The sequence below is a fragment of the Malaclemys terrapin genome, chromosome 5 (genome assembly GCF_027887155.1).
Source record: "Malaclemys terrapin pileata isolate rMalTer1 chromosome 5, rMalTer1.hap1, whole genome shotgun sequence".
Lineage (NCBI taxonomy): Eukaryota > Metazoa > Chordata > Testudines > Emydidae > Malaclemys > Malaclemys terrapin.
Window position 1 is genome coordinate 142,033,352 of NC_071509.1, and position 14,104 is coordinate 142,047,455.

A 14,104-nucleotide genomic window follows, 5' to 3' on the forward strand; every position below is an offset into this window, starting at 1 on the left:
CCCCTCCACAGCACACTGGCCTCTGACTCCAGTCCCACTGATCACAATACATGCTCCCTCCTGGCCACATGTTTTAATGTAAGTGCTGCAGTGCCCAGAGCCCAGCCTGCATACCTTTGGCCAGCCCTCCTAGCGGGAGTCTTGCCTTAGTCACAGACTCAGCTGGCTAAAACCTGGGTTACTTATAACAGCAGGAAGACAAGGGCTAACAGCTCTAGGCCAAGCCTGCCATGCAGCCTGGGTTGAACGTGAACCGCTAACCCAAGTTAAATGCTGAATAGTTGTGTCTTCTCTGCCATTTTAATTCAATTTTGCTATTCTGAGTTAAGAACACACTTTGTTTGCAGCCTAGACATACCTAAATGGTGATGCTCTTGTTCAATCAAAAGTTATTGGGCTTGCTACAGGACACACTGGTTGAAATTTTGTGGCTTGTATTATGCACTAGATCAGAGGTCAGTTTAGATAAACATAGCGGTCCCTTCTGGCCTTAACAACTGAATCTATAGACCCAATTTATGCACTATAGCTCTCATTTGTGTTAATAAACTTTTTTAATATTGTAAACTTTCTGTGGGTCATATAGTGCCTAATGTATTAAGCCAGAGGTTCTCCACCTTTTTCTTTCTGAGCCCTGCCTGCCGCCCCCACACCCCCGCAACATGCTATAAAAACTCCCTGGCCCACTTGTGTCACTATAACAGTTTTTCTGCATAGAAAAGCCCAGGCTGGCATTAGAGGGTAGCAAGCAACCAAGCAGGGCAATTGACTTGGGCCCCACACCACAGGGTACCCTGTAGAGCTACGTTGCTTGGGCTTTGGCTTCATCCCCCCACGGCGTGGCTTAGGCTCAGGTTTGGGCTTTCTGCCCTGGGCCCCATAGAGTCCAATGCCAGCCCTGCTTGGCAGATCCCCTGAAATCTGCTTGCAGCCCTCCATGGGGCTCTTGACCCCCAGTTGAGAACTGCTGCATTACACTTAAATGTAGACCACACTGAATCATCCTCTTGAAGGACTGAGCCTTAAATTTTTTTGGCAAAACGTAGTAAATTGGTTTTGCTTATTGAGAACTTAAGCTAGATACAAATGTGCAAAAAGCATGTGAGTCACGGAGGGCCTTTTTCACTTTGTACTATTTGCTCCCTCCAAGTTCCTTTGCTCTGCATTCAGTGTGTAATTACCTATTTTATGTGTGGCTCCTTTGAAAGGGATGGGAAATTATCTTATACATCCAACAACATCTGGAATTGTTCAGGTGGGAGGGAGGAGCAGGCAGAATTGCCAACCTCAAGCATTCAAAAATCATGACTCAGACCCAAATTAAATTTGCCTGAAAAATAACAAAATAACAACAGTGGGGATGTTTTGATTTGTCTTCAGCACCCTGGTCTGACTGGCTCACAGTGTCAGCCAACCACGAGGGCTAGAAACGAACTTGTTTTACGGAGGAGCGTCTCCCATAATGAAAGCACCAGGGGGGTTGCAATAGTTCTGAGGTAAGAGCTAAGGCACTAATGGCATCTGCGCCCAGCAGGGAGCGATCCAGGGCCGGGCTGAAGAGGGTATGATTCATCTCGCTGGTCTGGGGAGGCGGAGTAATATGCTGTCTCTGGCCCTTTAAGGATTCCCCGCTGCAGTACTGGCCCTTTAAGCAGCCGCCTCCCTTCCCCGACACGCCCCCTAGCGCAGGGCTTCACCGCGCCCGAGTCACATGACAGAGGGGCGAGCTCCTGCCTTGGCGGCTGCGCAGTTCTCACCGGAAGCGTTGCCGCGTCTCGCCTTATACGCACTTCCGGGGGTGGGGTCGGGCCTGCTCCCTGTCGGCGGCCGGTGAGGGGGACGGCGGCGGCGCTATGGCCGGGATCAAAGGTGCTGGGGGCAGGCGCGGGTGTCGGCGCTGGGAGGGGCCGGGGAGCGGAGCGGAGGGGCGCCCCTGAGACCCAGTGTCCCAGCTCCCCCCGGGGCAGAGCCTTCGCTGCCCGGTGCGGGGCCCGGCTCCCTGGCAGGGAGCAGCGGGGGGGCCCGGCTCCCCCAGCGCGGTGAGCAGCCGCGAGAGGCGGAGCGCGGCGCTCGCTCGCTCGGGGGGAGACCCGGTCCGGAGGCCTGAGTGGTCTTGTGCTCCGAGTGGCTGCCCCAGGCCAGCCCGGCCCCGCCCCCGCCGGGATGTAGCTGGTGGGGGCAAACACTCCCCGTACCTCGTCCCCACTTGGGTTTGACAGCAAGGGACCTGCTTCCTTCCACGTGAAAACAAAGCCTGGGGCCTGTAGCACTTGGTTGTTTACCCTCGGCTCCCGTTCGTGAGGGCGCCTTGCAGACAGAAGGGCAGGAGGTCAAATGTTAAACACCTACGAAGAGTAAATTCTGCAACAGATATTAATTTTGCTTTCCCTTGCTCCTCCAGTGAAAGTCATCTTCTGGCTAAAAATGTCTCACGAGTAATGCAAATGGGCTGAACTTTGAAATGAGCCTCAAATCCTGCTTGTTGAATGGACTATCCCATAATCAAACTTGCAAAAAATACAACTGGACCTATTTCTAAAGGATTTATATTCGCTTAGCACAATAAGATTTTAGCAAAGAAGCCCAGCCTCCTTTGGATCAACTCACTGCCTTATGCTTATTCATTGTTTGGTATCATAGGTCAGACATGGATAATTGTTCACAAGGCTATGTTCTGAAACCTTTTCTCTTAGGTGATTTTTTTTTTAAATGTTATTCTGAAGTTCTATTTGACTAAATGAGTGTCAAGTCACATGCAACATATACCTCATATAATTTTATTTCACACTCTCAGATGTCCAAGTTTATATAAAAAATAAAGTGGTAATTGTGTCCACTAGAAATCAGTTTTTTTTTTAAATCGGAAAATAGAAGTCAGAAAACTGAAGAAATAGTCCCACTGGCTGATGTGAAAGCGTAACTGTTTTAAATCCTCATTTATCATCCTGTCAAATGATGTCCTCTTAAAACTGCTAGGTTATTTACCAATGAAAATGTTAACTTGATATACAGCCAAATTAAATTTTACAGCTACTATGCTTTTCAGAATTAAATCTTTTAAAGTGCTACCATTTGTGTATTAAGTAGGATTCATTCAAATCTACTGAAACTCAAGTTCCTAGATTTTTTTTCCACTGATTCCAAGCCATCAGAGCATTTTATTTCTCATTTGTTTCATATTTAATTTAAGGAGATGTTTATTGGTATTACAGTAAAAGGTTCTGTACACTTGTGTTCAGTACTACACAAAAATGTAACTTTGGTTATATGAACATTTATATTAAGCTTTAAAACAAAGTCTGTTAGATGAAATTTTGAATGTAATTTAAAGTGAGGCTCTCGCCTCTTTGTTTGCTACATGTTTTCACCTGTTAATACTTAAAGAACAAACATGATGCAAGTGGGACTATCATATCCACCTTGGGACTTTCTGAAGCACAAGACAGGTTATAAGTCCCTTAATGTAACCTCATGGGGCTACTTCATTTATTTATCCTATTGTGAGGAAAATGTGATTTAACTTTGGCGGTATGATTAAGCTAGAAATGAGAATGAATAGAGGTTTCTCATGAAGCTGGTGTGTATATATTACACAATTTCCCAGTATAGAGTCAGACAATAAAATAGAAGTGAACAGAGTTTTTGGAACGGTAAAAAGTGTTTTCCTTTCATATTTTTCAAAATTGATTATTCAGTTTGTGTTTGATGCTCCATTCCAGACAATGGAGCTAACAAAAACTCTGACCTCAGAGGACTCTGAATCAGGCCCTACATTAATTTGACAGCATTTTGCCCATTGGACATTGTACTGTTTACCCCGTACACAGTTTCAGTCAGTTTTCTCTATTTGTGTGGGTTATTTTAAAAGAAAATACAATTATACAGCAAAAATCAACGAGAGATTTCAGAAGCAGAGCTAGTACCTGAGGCTACTTCTAGCTCATTTAAAATGTTAAACAAAGGAATTACTAATATAGGAATATTTTAGATTTTGTTTTAAACCTGTTCCCCACTAAGATATGGTGCTTTTGGTTCCATGTGTGTGTTTTTATCCAAAAACATTTGGAGGCAAATGACAGATTTTCAAGAAGCTTAAGTCTTAACAATTCTTAACCAGCCTGCTGGCTTTATTGTAACTCTTTCTTTAAATAACATCCTGAGATCAGAGTTATTTAACTTCACAGAAACATAAGGTATTCCCAAGAGATTTCAGAAAGCTTTTGTTCCTTTGTATGAATCAGTCCATTTAAAGTTAGGATTTGATTTATGAAAAATGTTACTGAAGATTCTGAAGTTGTGTAGATACGATACAAATGAAGATTAGAGTAAATCTAGGTTTTGATGAGTCAGCTTGCCGATAGCCAGAAGATGTTCCATTCTATGCATCTGATAAAGTGGGTGTAGCCCACAAAAGCTTCTGCTCAAATAAATTTGTTAGTCTCAAAGGTGCCACAAGTACTCCTGTTCTTTTTGCGGATACAGACTAACACGGCTGCTACCCTGAAACCTGTTGGATATTCTAGGATACTCTGTGTAAGCTCGAAAGCTTGTCTCTCTCCCCAACAGAAGTTGGTCCAATAAAAGATATTACCTCCTCTACCTTAACTTTGAAAGTCTGTTAATGCAGCAGGAGGAGTCTGTTACTGCAATGACACCCTTGACTTGTGTAGATATTGTTCAGCTTTGCCAATAGGCAAAAATATAGTTAATGCTTTCAGATTGTGCACTAGTGTTCCATGTGGTCCAACAATCTGACCATCCTGTTCTTGATTTGTGTTTTCCTTACAGCTTTGATTAGTCTGTCCTTTGGGGGAGCAATTGGACTAATGTTCCTAATGCTTGGATGTGCCCTTCCACAGTACAATAGGTAATGTATACAGTTTTAATACACTCTGACCTCATGGCCCTTTCACTACTGAATAGCCTGTCCTCCAGAGCCAGTGTAGTGAAAATCCTTGTACTGCACACTGGCCTGTTCCTATGGGCAATTTTTTGACTATGGATTGAAAATGTTGGGGAAAACACAACAAAGGTCACCTGTGAACTAGTTTGCAGTTATCTGGTCAGAAAAGGGAAATCAACTAATATTTATAGGATAGTCTTAAATACAAACCATTAAGAAAAGCATCAGAAAAATGTTTCTCAAATACTCCTTTTATCCTATAACCTCTGTGTATTTGCAATTGACAAGGGTTTTAGCATGTATTGAAATGGGTAGTGAAGTGTATTGCCAGTGTGATTGCCACTTTGTCCAACAAACTCTATTGGATAGTTGACAGATTCACTGATACGTGCAGTGTTGTAGCTGAGTTGGTCCCAGAATATTCAAGAGATAGGGAGGGCAAAGTAATATCTTTTATTGGACCAACTTCTTGGTCTCTCTCACCAACAGAAGTTGGTCCAATAAAAGATATTACCTCATCTCTCTCTCTAGATTCACTGATAGACAAGCTTGTAGACCATCAAGCCAAAGGGCAGGCCCTTCTAGTTTCTTCCGTATACCAGGTCTGTTTGATAAATTGTCCTGCCCTTCCAACTGATGGTAAAATGAAAAAATTATACTAAACACCTCTTGCTAGGTAGGATGACATCCTGCACTGCTGTTGTGGGATAAGTTGTCCTCGTGGATATGTATTTTGGTCTGTAGCATCCTTTTCCCTGCTTTCTGTGTGTTGAATGTCAGGTGTAGTGCTAAATCTACTTTGTGTGACCCCTTCTTATTGAGTGAACTCTAAACTTAAAATATCTGCCAAAGTATTAATTTTCCAAGTTCTTAAAAGTATTATGGAGGCATTCATTCCATTGCCATGCTTTTTTTTATGAATGTCTGTGGAGAACAATTGTCTCCTTCCACAGATAATTTTTTTATGGGCAGCTTTTAAATCCTGTAAAGCTTGGCTTGGTTGCTAAAATATTCAGAGTGGAGTTGATCATATCTGGTTCTCTTAAATGATGCAATGAGGCTCCCAGAAAAACATGGACAAGAACTCCCTCTCAACCTGTTTTCCTCCACTGTCATTGAGGTCAGCTGAAACAGCCCCGGGCTTGAACATCCAGGGCTATTGCCAGAACATTTTCGTCGGTGGCCCCACCTTAGTTATGGCATTCACTTCCCACATAAATGAACTGGAGCCAATATGTCTGTCAGTTCATGTTGGAATGCCCCATTTTTAAAGCTTTGCCTGAAGAGGAAAGGGATTAAAAAGTGGGGCAAGAAACTGTAGTTCTTAATATGCTTTATACAGCAATCACTGTGGTAGGGTCGTCTTGTGGGATAAAAGTATACTCATAAGGGTGTATATCAGGAAAAGCGACGAAGTATTTACTGTGAAGAAATGGGAATATTAACTCTTCTTTTTTTCTTTTCCCCAGCCAATACTGGCCACTGTTTGTTCTGTTTTTTTACATCCTTTCTCCTATTCCATACTGCATAGCAAGAAGATTAGTAGATGAAACAGATGCTACAAGTAATGCTTGCAAGGAACTAGCAATATTTCTTACAACAGGCATTGTTGTCTCAGCATTTGGACTACCTATAGTATTTGCCAGAGCACAACTGGTTAGTAATATTTCCATATGGGAACATGTTCTTTGCTAAATGATTCCATGTTGTGTAATACTTTCTCTGAGCTTAAAGTTTTGCTGATACATTTTGATATAACTGTTGAGCTAAGATGTTTAAAGTGTACCTGAGTACATGAAAATGTATACAATGCAAACATTCAAGAAGGAAAACAGCAATATAAAATCTTACCCACAGAAACAAAGCTAGAAATGTTCCAAATAATGTGGAGACCATTTATGTAATAGTTAGAAAGGACAGTTCCTTGGTGGTCAGCTATTTCTCTTTCTCTTCCTATATTTTTGTTTATTGAGCCTAACAAAAAGAAGAATGTCAGAATTATGAAAAAATGAGTGGCCCTCGTTCTAATCAATGTATAATTCTCTTCAATCCCTCAAAACACTCTGTACTGCTTTGTATTCTTTCACTTACATCTTTTAAAAGAATATCTAGTGTGCTTTAATTCCATTGAGAAAATCAGAAAATAAAGATTTTTTTTTTTTAAAGCTCTTTCCTAGAGGGAAACTTCCCACTAGAGTGTGGCTTTCAAAAGTGCCCGAGGAGTCAGGTGCCCAACTTCTATTGACTTTTAATGGATTCTGAGCACCTAATTCCTTTTAGATGTTTTTTTGAAAATCCCATTTAGTTACCAAGATAACTCTTTTCTAGAGGGCGGCATCTATAATTCTACGTTTAGGCAAGTCTAGCACTGGGGCTAGCAACCAAAGGAGCACCAGGGTAGATTGAGAGCAGACATGTTTATTATTGTGTTATCTAACCCTGCTTGGAGCAGGTCTAGATGATATGGTGGTAAAAAAACCGCTGTACCTGAACTCTAGCAATGGGGGAAAGCTGCTCGGGTGCCGGACCAACTGTGAGAGAATTGTTAAAATGTGTCAACGTGTACCTGGGCTTTGTGGTTTAATTTCAAATCATAACATACAAACTTGTCCTTGCATCAGTGAATTGTTATACTTCAGACCACATTCAGTAACTTTGCACGCTATTCTTTTTGTCTCATTTAGTTGCTTCTGCTGTCTAGTTCTCTGCATATGTAACTAAATTTCCCTTGTCCACAGATTTTGTGGGGAGCATGTGCACTCGTCCTCACAGGGAATACTGTCATCTTTGCTACTATCCTAGGATTTTTCTTGGTCTTCGGCAGCAATGACGACTTCAGCTGGCAGCAGTGGTGAAAGGAGTTTAGTACAGAATTATCATAGACATCTTATCATTCAGTGGCCATCCATACAAACGAGAGAATGGGCAATAAGGAGAAATAGCATAGCAAGCCTTTGGTGTATTTTAGATGCTTCTTTTCACCTTGTTGATTGTAAGTGTACTATCTTCACTGACTTGCTGATGGATTTCAAGGTTTCTATTGTTTGGAAAGACACTTTGTTTTCACTTCATTTTATCTAAATATGTTTAGTATCTCGCTTCATTCAAAATTGTAATTGTTGGTTCCATTCTGTTTTTGTATTTATGCTACATATAAATGCTGGAACAAGAATTTTTGAATAGTTTCCTTGAGAGAGTTTTTTAAAGTTTCTTTTAAGAGCAACAGCTATATTGAGTTAGATACATTTTTTTTTTTTTTTTTCTTTTGACCATGGTGACTAAAATATGATGTACAAAGTAAGCAATTGTGCTGCCAAAACGCAACATTGTCAATAAGCAAATGTGTAGATTGTCAGTGTGTTTTGGTGGGGGTATGCGTACTGGATTGGGAGTACCAAGTGTAGACTGTTCTGCTCATACCTCACTGCGACTGAAGTGTTGATGCCTCTGGCTTGGGGATGGGGCAGCTGTTCTGCCAATAAACAGGTAATTATTTTCTGGGATCTGATTCCTATGTTTTTAACACCCTTAAAGGAGTACTTCCTCTTTTTTGTTCTCAACTCTTCTGTGGGTGTGACATATAAATCTCTTATGTGTAAGTTTATTGATGCTATAAAATGTGAAATTTAAATTGCATTGGTGAGAAAAGAAAACTGACATTTAATTCCATTTTCAAAAAATCTGTGTTGAAATGTTTCTATTTATAAGTATTGTATGTTTTTGTTCTTATGTCAACTTTTCACATTTTACCAAAGGGGAGGTAAAATGTTCATTCATGGAACTACTGATGTATGTTTGCAGCGTATACAAAATATTTTCCCCACTTCCCTTTTTTAATTTATTTTATACATAGTATATATTGACTAAAATGGCTTTTCAAATGTAGACTAACACTTAAATCATAGGTATTTAACTTACGTAAGAAAATTGATTGCTATATTATATACAGTACAGTCAAAGCACAACTTTTTTTTGCAAGTCTTTGACTGAAATGATTTCCTAGTGACTTTGTCAGTCTTTCAGTTCATGCATTATCTGTTAACAGTAATGTTATCTGTAATAATTGTAGTTTTTGTTCCATAAGGCTGTCACCTGTAATTTACAATATTTAAGACAAGTTTTCTGCATACCTCTCAATTGTCTGATTTTAATTGCTGCAAATCCTATTTATTAGACATTTGTTGTGATACACAGTGGATTAATGCAGATTAGTCAGGCTTGATTATATTAGATGTATCAATAAAGCTGACCAAAAATACTTCTAAAATCTATTTTTATTCAACTTTTTTTTAAATGAAGATTAGAAAGCTAACTGTGCAGGCATGATAAAAATTGATTACTTAGGTCTTCATTACCAGTGCTTCAGTATAAAAAAAAAAGCACAAAGTGGATCTTGTCTGTCTTTGTTTGAAAGGGGATTATTTTATTTACACGGATGTAAATGAACTATAAAACTATTTCAAGTCTGATAATCATGATAGTTACATATGTGATATTGTATGTTCAAGATATTTAGTCTAGTGTGTACAGCTACCAGTCAGTCTATTAAGGCCACACAATGTTGTGGTTAAGAGCTTTGAGCAATATTCTCCATAGCTGTAAAGGAACTGGAGAATAAAGTCCTAGGCATGCAGAAAGTGAATCTTTAGCAGATAGCATTTCAGCCACCTGTAAAGATGTGTAACAGAAGAATCTACTGAGTAAGGTGGACATTTTCAAAAGTGCCTAAGTGAGTTAGAAGCATGGCTCATTGACTTTCAGTGGGACCTGTTCAGCTAAATACCTTACATGCTTTTGAAAATCTTCTAAACCAGTGGCTAATGATAGCTAGCACTTGTGACTTTGACAACTCCTCCCAGATTCTTGAATTTGTTTTATGACCTGACCCAGTCAATTACCCAAGAAATGAGTTCTGTTTTTCCCATGCCCACATTGCTTTCCTAGATGTCAATGTAATACCCTGCTACTCTTCCACTTGGCCACAGAATTTTTTATTTTTAATAGCTGTGTATTTTTTCTGTATATTAATTGCATTGACAGCATTGTGTTCTTGATCTTGCACACTAATTAGACATAGTGCTGTCTCTGGTTTCTAGGCTAGGCACTTGAGAGGTATGATTTTTCCATATAATATGCACTGAAATAGCATTGCCATCCTTCTATAGAGAACTTTTAATGATGAAACAATAAACATTTTAAATATCAGCTTGAGTTTTGGGTATTTAATGAAAATATGCTGTTAGATTAATCAGAGTATAATCTGATGTGTTTAAAACATGGCTTGCTTTCCCCAACTTGTTTTCATAGGGTTGTCCTTGTTGTTGGAAAAATGTGCTTGTTTTCAAAAATTACTTGATGCAATTCTGTGAGCCAGTTCTTCATTAATCCAAGGCTTAACATTATATATTCATCAGTATATAATGATGTCCCAACGAACTCCAAAAAAGCCATAAAAGATATTTAAAATGTTTAGACACTTTTCCAAGTCTCTCTTTTCCATTTTCTTGACTTTCATTCGTAAGATGTAATATCAGATACTACCTCTCTAACTTAACTGTATATGCCCCCAGGCTTACATTGCCAATAGATATCACAATATGGGGACTTCTGAAATTATATATAACAGTATGCTAAACCATACAGTAATATGTTGTCAGATATCCTCTTTCCTAGAACTGGAAGGGACCTTGAAAGGTCATCATGTCCAGCCCCCTGCCTTCATTAGCAGGACCAAGTACTGATTTTGCCCCAGATCCTTAAGTGGCCCCCTCAAGGATTGAACTCACAACCCTGGGTTTAGCAGGCCAATGCGCAAACCACTGAGCTATTGCCTCAGTACACACAAGGTATAAGAATACTGATTTATAAAGAGTGGTGTGAAATGCATCCATCAGCAAATTTCTGAAAATTGAGAAGTTGATAACACACACTGCCTGTTTCTATCAAAGAAATCAATGGAAATTGTGGATCAGCCCTTTCCTTTTTTCTAAAGGGAAAAACTTTTAACTTTATGGGGTCAAACCAGTTTCTGAAAGCAAAAAAATGTGTATTTCTAATGTGTGAAATCTGAGGAAAATTATAATGGCTTCTGATGGTTGAATCTTTAATTTTCTAACCATCACTCATAAGTGAGGAAAACCAGTGAGTCAGAGTCCTGTAACAAGTAAGGGAAGAACTTATGACAGGAACAACAAAGAGCTGCTTTTCTGAAGTAAATGAGATCTCTTGGGACCAGAAGTGGGAGAAGTGTTAATGTACTTTGTTGGAGGCAACTGAGTTGAGACTATTAGCAAATAAGGATTAGGTCTAAACATAGCAGTGGAGATTAATTAGCACAATGGCAAATGGAATTTGACTAGGATAAGTAACTCTTGACTAAAAACTAAAATGCTCATGAACTCTGAACGGGCACCGTCTTCTGGGTGGAAACGGCCAAAAAGTCATTGTGGATGGGTAGTTTAAAGAATAAGGCTGTTGTCAGGGCTCCCTCCCCACTCTGAACTCTGGGATACAGATGTGGGGACCCACATGAAAGACCCCCTAAGCTTATTTCTACCAGCTTAGGTTAAAAACTTCCCCAAGGTACAAATTCTTCCTTGTCCTTGGACGGTATTGCTGCCATCACCAAGTGAGTTCACCCCCTTTCCTGGGGAGGCTTGAGAATACTACACCTACCAAATAGGTAACCAAGGTGATCACAGACCAAACACTTGGGTTTTTAGAACACTAAGAACCAATCAGGTTTTTAAAAGCAGAACTTTATTATAAAGAAAAACGTAAGAGCAGCGCCTCTGTAAAATCAGGATGGAAGGTAATTTTACAGAGTAATAGGATTTAAAACAGAGGATTCCCCTCTAGGTAAAACTGTAAAGTTACAAAAAACAGGAATAAACCTCCCTCTTAGCATAGGGAAAATTCACAAGCTAAAACAAAAGATAATCTAATGCATTTCCTTGCTTTACTTACATTTTTTTAATCTTGGATGCTTATTTCAGGTAGGGTTTTAGGAGAGGTTTTTTTTCTTGCCTGATCCCTCTCTGTCTCAAGAGAGCACACACACAAAAGAGCACAAACAAAGCCTTCCTCCCCCCACTCCCCCATTTGAAAGTATCTTCTTTCCCCATTGGTCCTTCTGGTCAGGTGCCAATGAGGTTAATTGAACTGATAACCCCTTACAGGTAAGTGATTCTGTACCAAGAGGGATTTTACATTACTGCATACATAAAGGTTGTTACCCTTCCCTTTATATTTATGACAGCAGCCTATTGTATTAAAAAAAATAGAAGGTTTTAGGTTGCATTTGCAAAAGGATGGAGAGTACAGACTTTTACTTTCTGCAATCACCTTGCTTCAAGAAACCACTGAGATGTTTATACAAAAATAGTGGTACAGTGGGTTTATATACCAGAGATTGGAAAGAACGTGAAGTGTTAACAATGTCAACATATAATAGGCAACAGACGCAGAAGCTTGATTTTAAGTTACTCCTTCAATTAGTATAGTTTTTCTATACTTTTTCTAGTTATAGTAACAATGTTTAGCATATAGTTTTTCTCTCAAATTTGTCTACTGTGTGCAACAAATGATTGAGCATGTCTAAAACCTCTAAATGTAGTCTCCCGTATCGCCTGTTTATTTAAAAAATAAGTCAGTGGCAACATTATCTACCAATTTACTATGGAAGTGTTACATGTACTATTATCATTTTAGTGTTTGTGGATAATAATCTTGCTCCCAGGCATTGTTGCTGAGCTGCAAGTTAAACAAGGAAAGGCTGTTTGTGCCAAAGATATTGTTAAAATCAAGTCCTGTAACAACAGCAAACTGTATATCATGGTCACTGTGTAGTTTGGCTATTCTTGTCAGAGGAGTGACGTTCTGGAACAGCATTCCAAGAGGAGCAGTGGGAGCTAACTTGTTTCAAGACTGAGCTTGTTATGTTTATGACATTGCCTATGATGGCATGTGGCCCATGTGTGACCGTTATTAGCAAATCTCTTCAAAGGCCAGAGATGGGACACGAGAAGGGAAAAGCTCTGAGTTACCAGATAACTTTTTCCCAGGTATCTGGCTGGTGGGGCTCGCCCACATGCTCGGGGTCTAACAGACTGCCATATTTGGGGTCAGGAAGGAATTTCTTCCAGGTCAGGTTGGCAGAGACCCTGGGTTTTTCTGCCTTCCTCTGCAGTGTGCGGCACGGGTCACTTGCTTGTTTGAACTAGAGTAAATGGTGGATTCCCTAACTTGAAGTTTTAAATCAAAATTTGAGGACTTTAATAACTCAGCCAGAGATTATAAGTCTATTACAGGAATGGGTGGATGAGGTTCTGTGGCCTGTGATATGCAGCAGGTCAGACTAAATAATCATAATAGCCCCTTCAGGCCTTAAAGTCTGAGTCCGTGGGAACCTAAACTGAAGCTGGAATAAGAGCTGCCTCAAGATGATCCCAAATGTGTAAAATCCTGCAGAAGTTTGCTGAGGAAATGTATGGCACAGGTGAAAAATCATCAAGAACAGACCAAGAATAGAGAGAAATAGTCATGTGGTTGGTGGAAAGCTGCAGGGGGAAGGTTGTCAAAAGTTGTTAGAATTTTTTAGAAGATACCATATATACTCGTTCGTTAGCCTGTTTGTTTATAAGCTGACCCTCCAAGATGGTTAGGTAAAAATAGCAAAAACTGTATGACCCTTTTATAAGCTGACCCTATATTTCAGGGGTTGGCAAACTTTGGCTTCTGGCCCATTAGGGTAAGCTGCTAGCAGGCCTGGATGTTTTGTTTACCTGGAACGTTCACAGGCACGGAGCCCCTCAGCTCCCATTGGCTGGGAACGGCAAACTGTGGACACTGGGAGCTGAGGGCATCCATGACTGCAGATGCTCCAAGTAAACAAAACATCCCGACCAGCCAGCAGCTTACCCTAACGGGCCGGGAGCCAAAGTTTTCTGACCCCTGCTACATTTTAAAAGCTGGCATCACAAGAAACACTCAAAAGTTTTGATAGAATTATTTTAATTCTAATGAAAAACCTGTTATAATAACTGAACAAATATTTATTCACCTTCAAAATTACAGTCAATATTTAAAATTAGTAAATGGATATTTAAAACAAGTAACTTAGAACAATATGAGACTTTAAAAAGTCTTAAAATCCTTCAAAGTCTGAATCAGTCTCTGATTCACCAAACAGTTCATTAAACT

The 14,104-nt window shown here is 39.9% G+C and overlaps 1 protein-coding gene across 1 annotated transcript; it reads left to right on the forward strand.

Annotated features, from left to right (window-relative positions):
- The first annotated feature begins 1,798 nt into the window (after nucleotides 1-1,798).
- LEPROTL1 (leptin receptor overlapping transcript like 1) lies at nucleotides 1,799-10,108 on the forward strand. Its single transcript, XM_054029999.1, has 4 exons — nucleotides 1,799-1,869; nucleotides 4,789-4,867; nucleotides 6,373-6,559; nucleotides 7,642-10,108. The coding sequence occupies exons 1-4, from the start codon at nucleotides 1,854-1,856 to the stop codon at nucleotides 7,756-7,758; spliced, it is 399 nt and encodes a 132-aa protein (XP_053885974.1). The 5' UTR covers nucleotides 1,799-1,853; the 3' UTR covers nucleotides 7,759-10,108.
- The last annotated feature ends 3,996 nt before the right edge of the window (nucleotides 10,109-14,104 follow it).

Bases quoted from the DNA above. Each gene is read 5' to 3' on its own strand.
- LEPROTL1 (XM_054029999.1), top strand. The intron at 4,868-6,372 runs GTAATGTATACA...TCTTTTCCCCAG, and splicing joins GCCCTTCCACAGTACAATAG to CCAATACTGGCCACTGTTTG. The intron at 6,560-7,641 runs GTTAGTAATATT...CCTTGTCCACAG, and splicing joins TATTTGCCAGAGCACAACTG to ATTTTGTGGGGAGCATGTGC.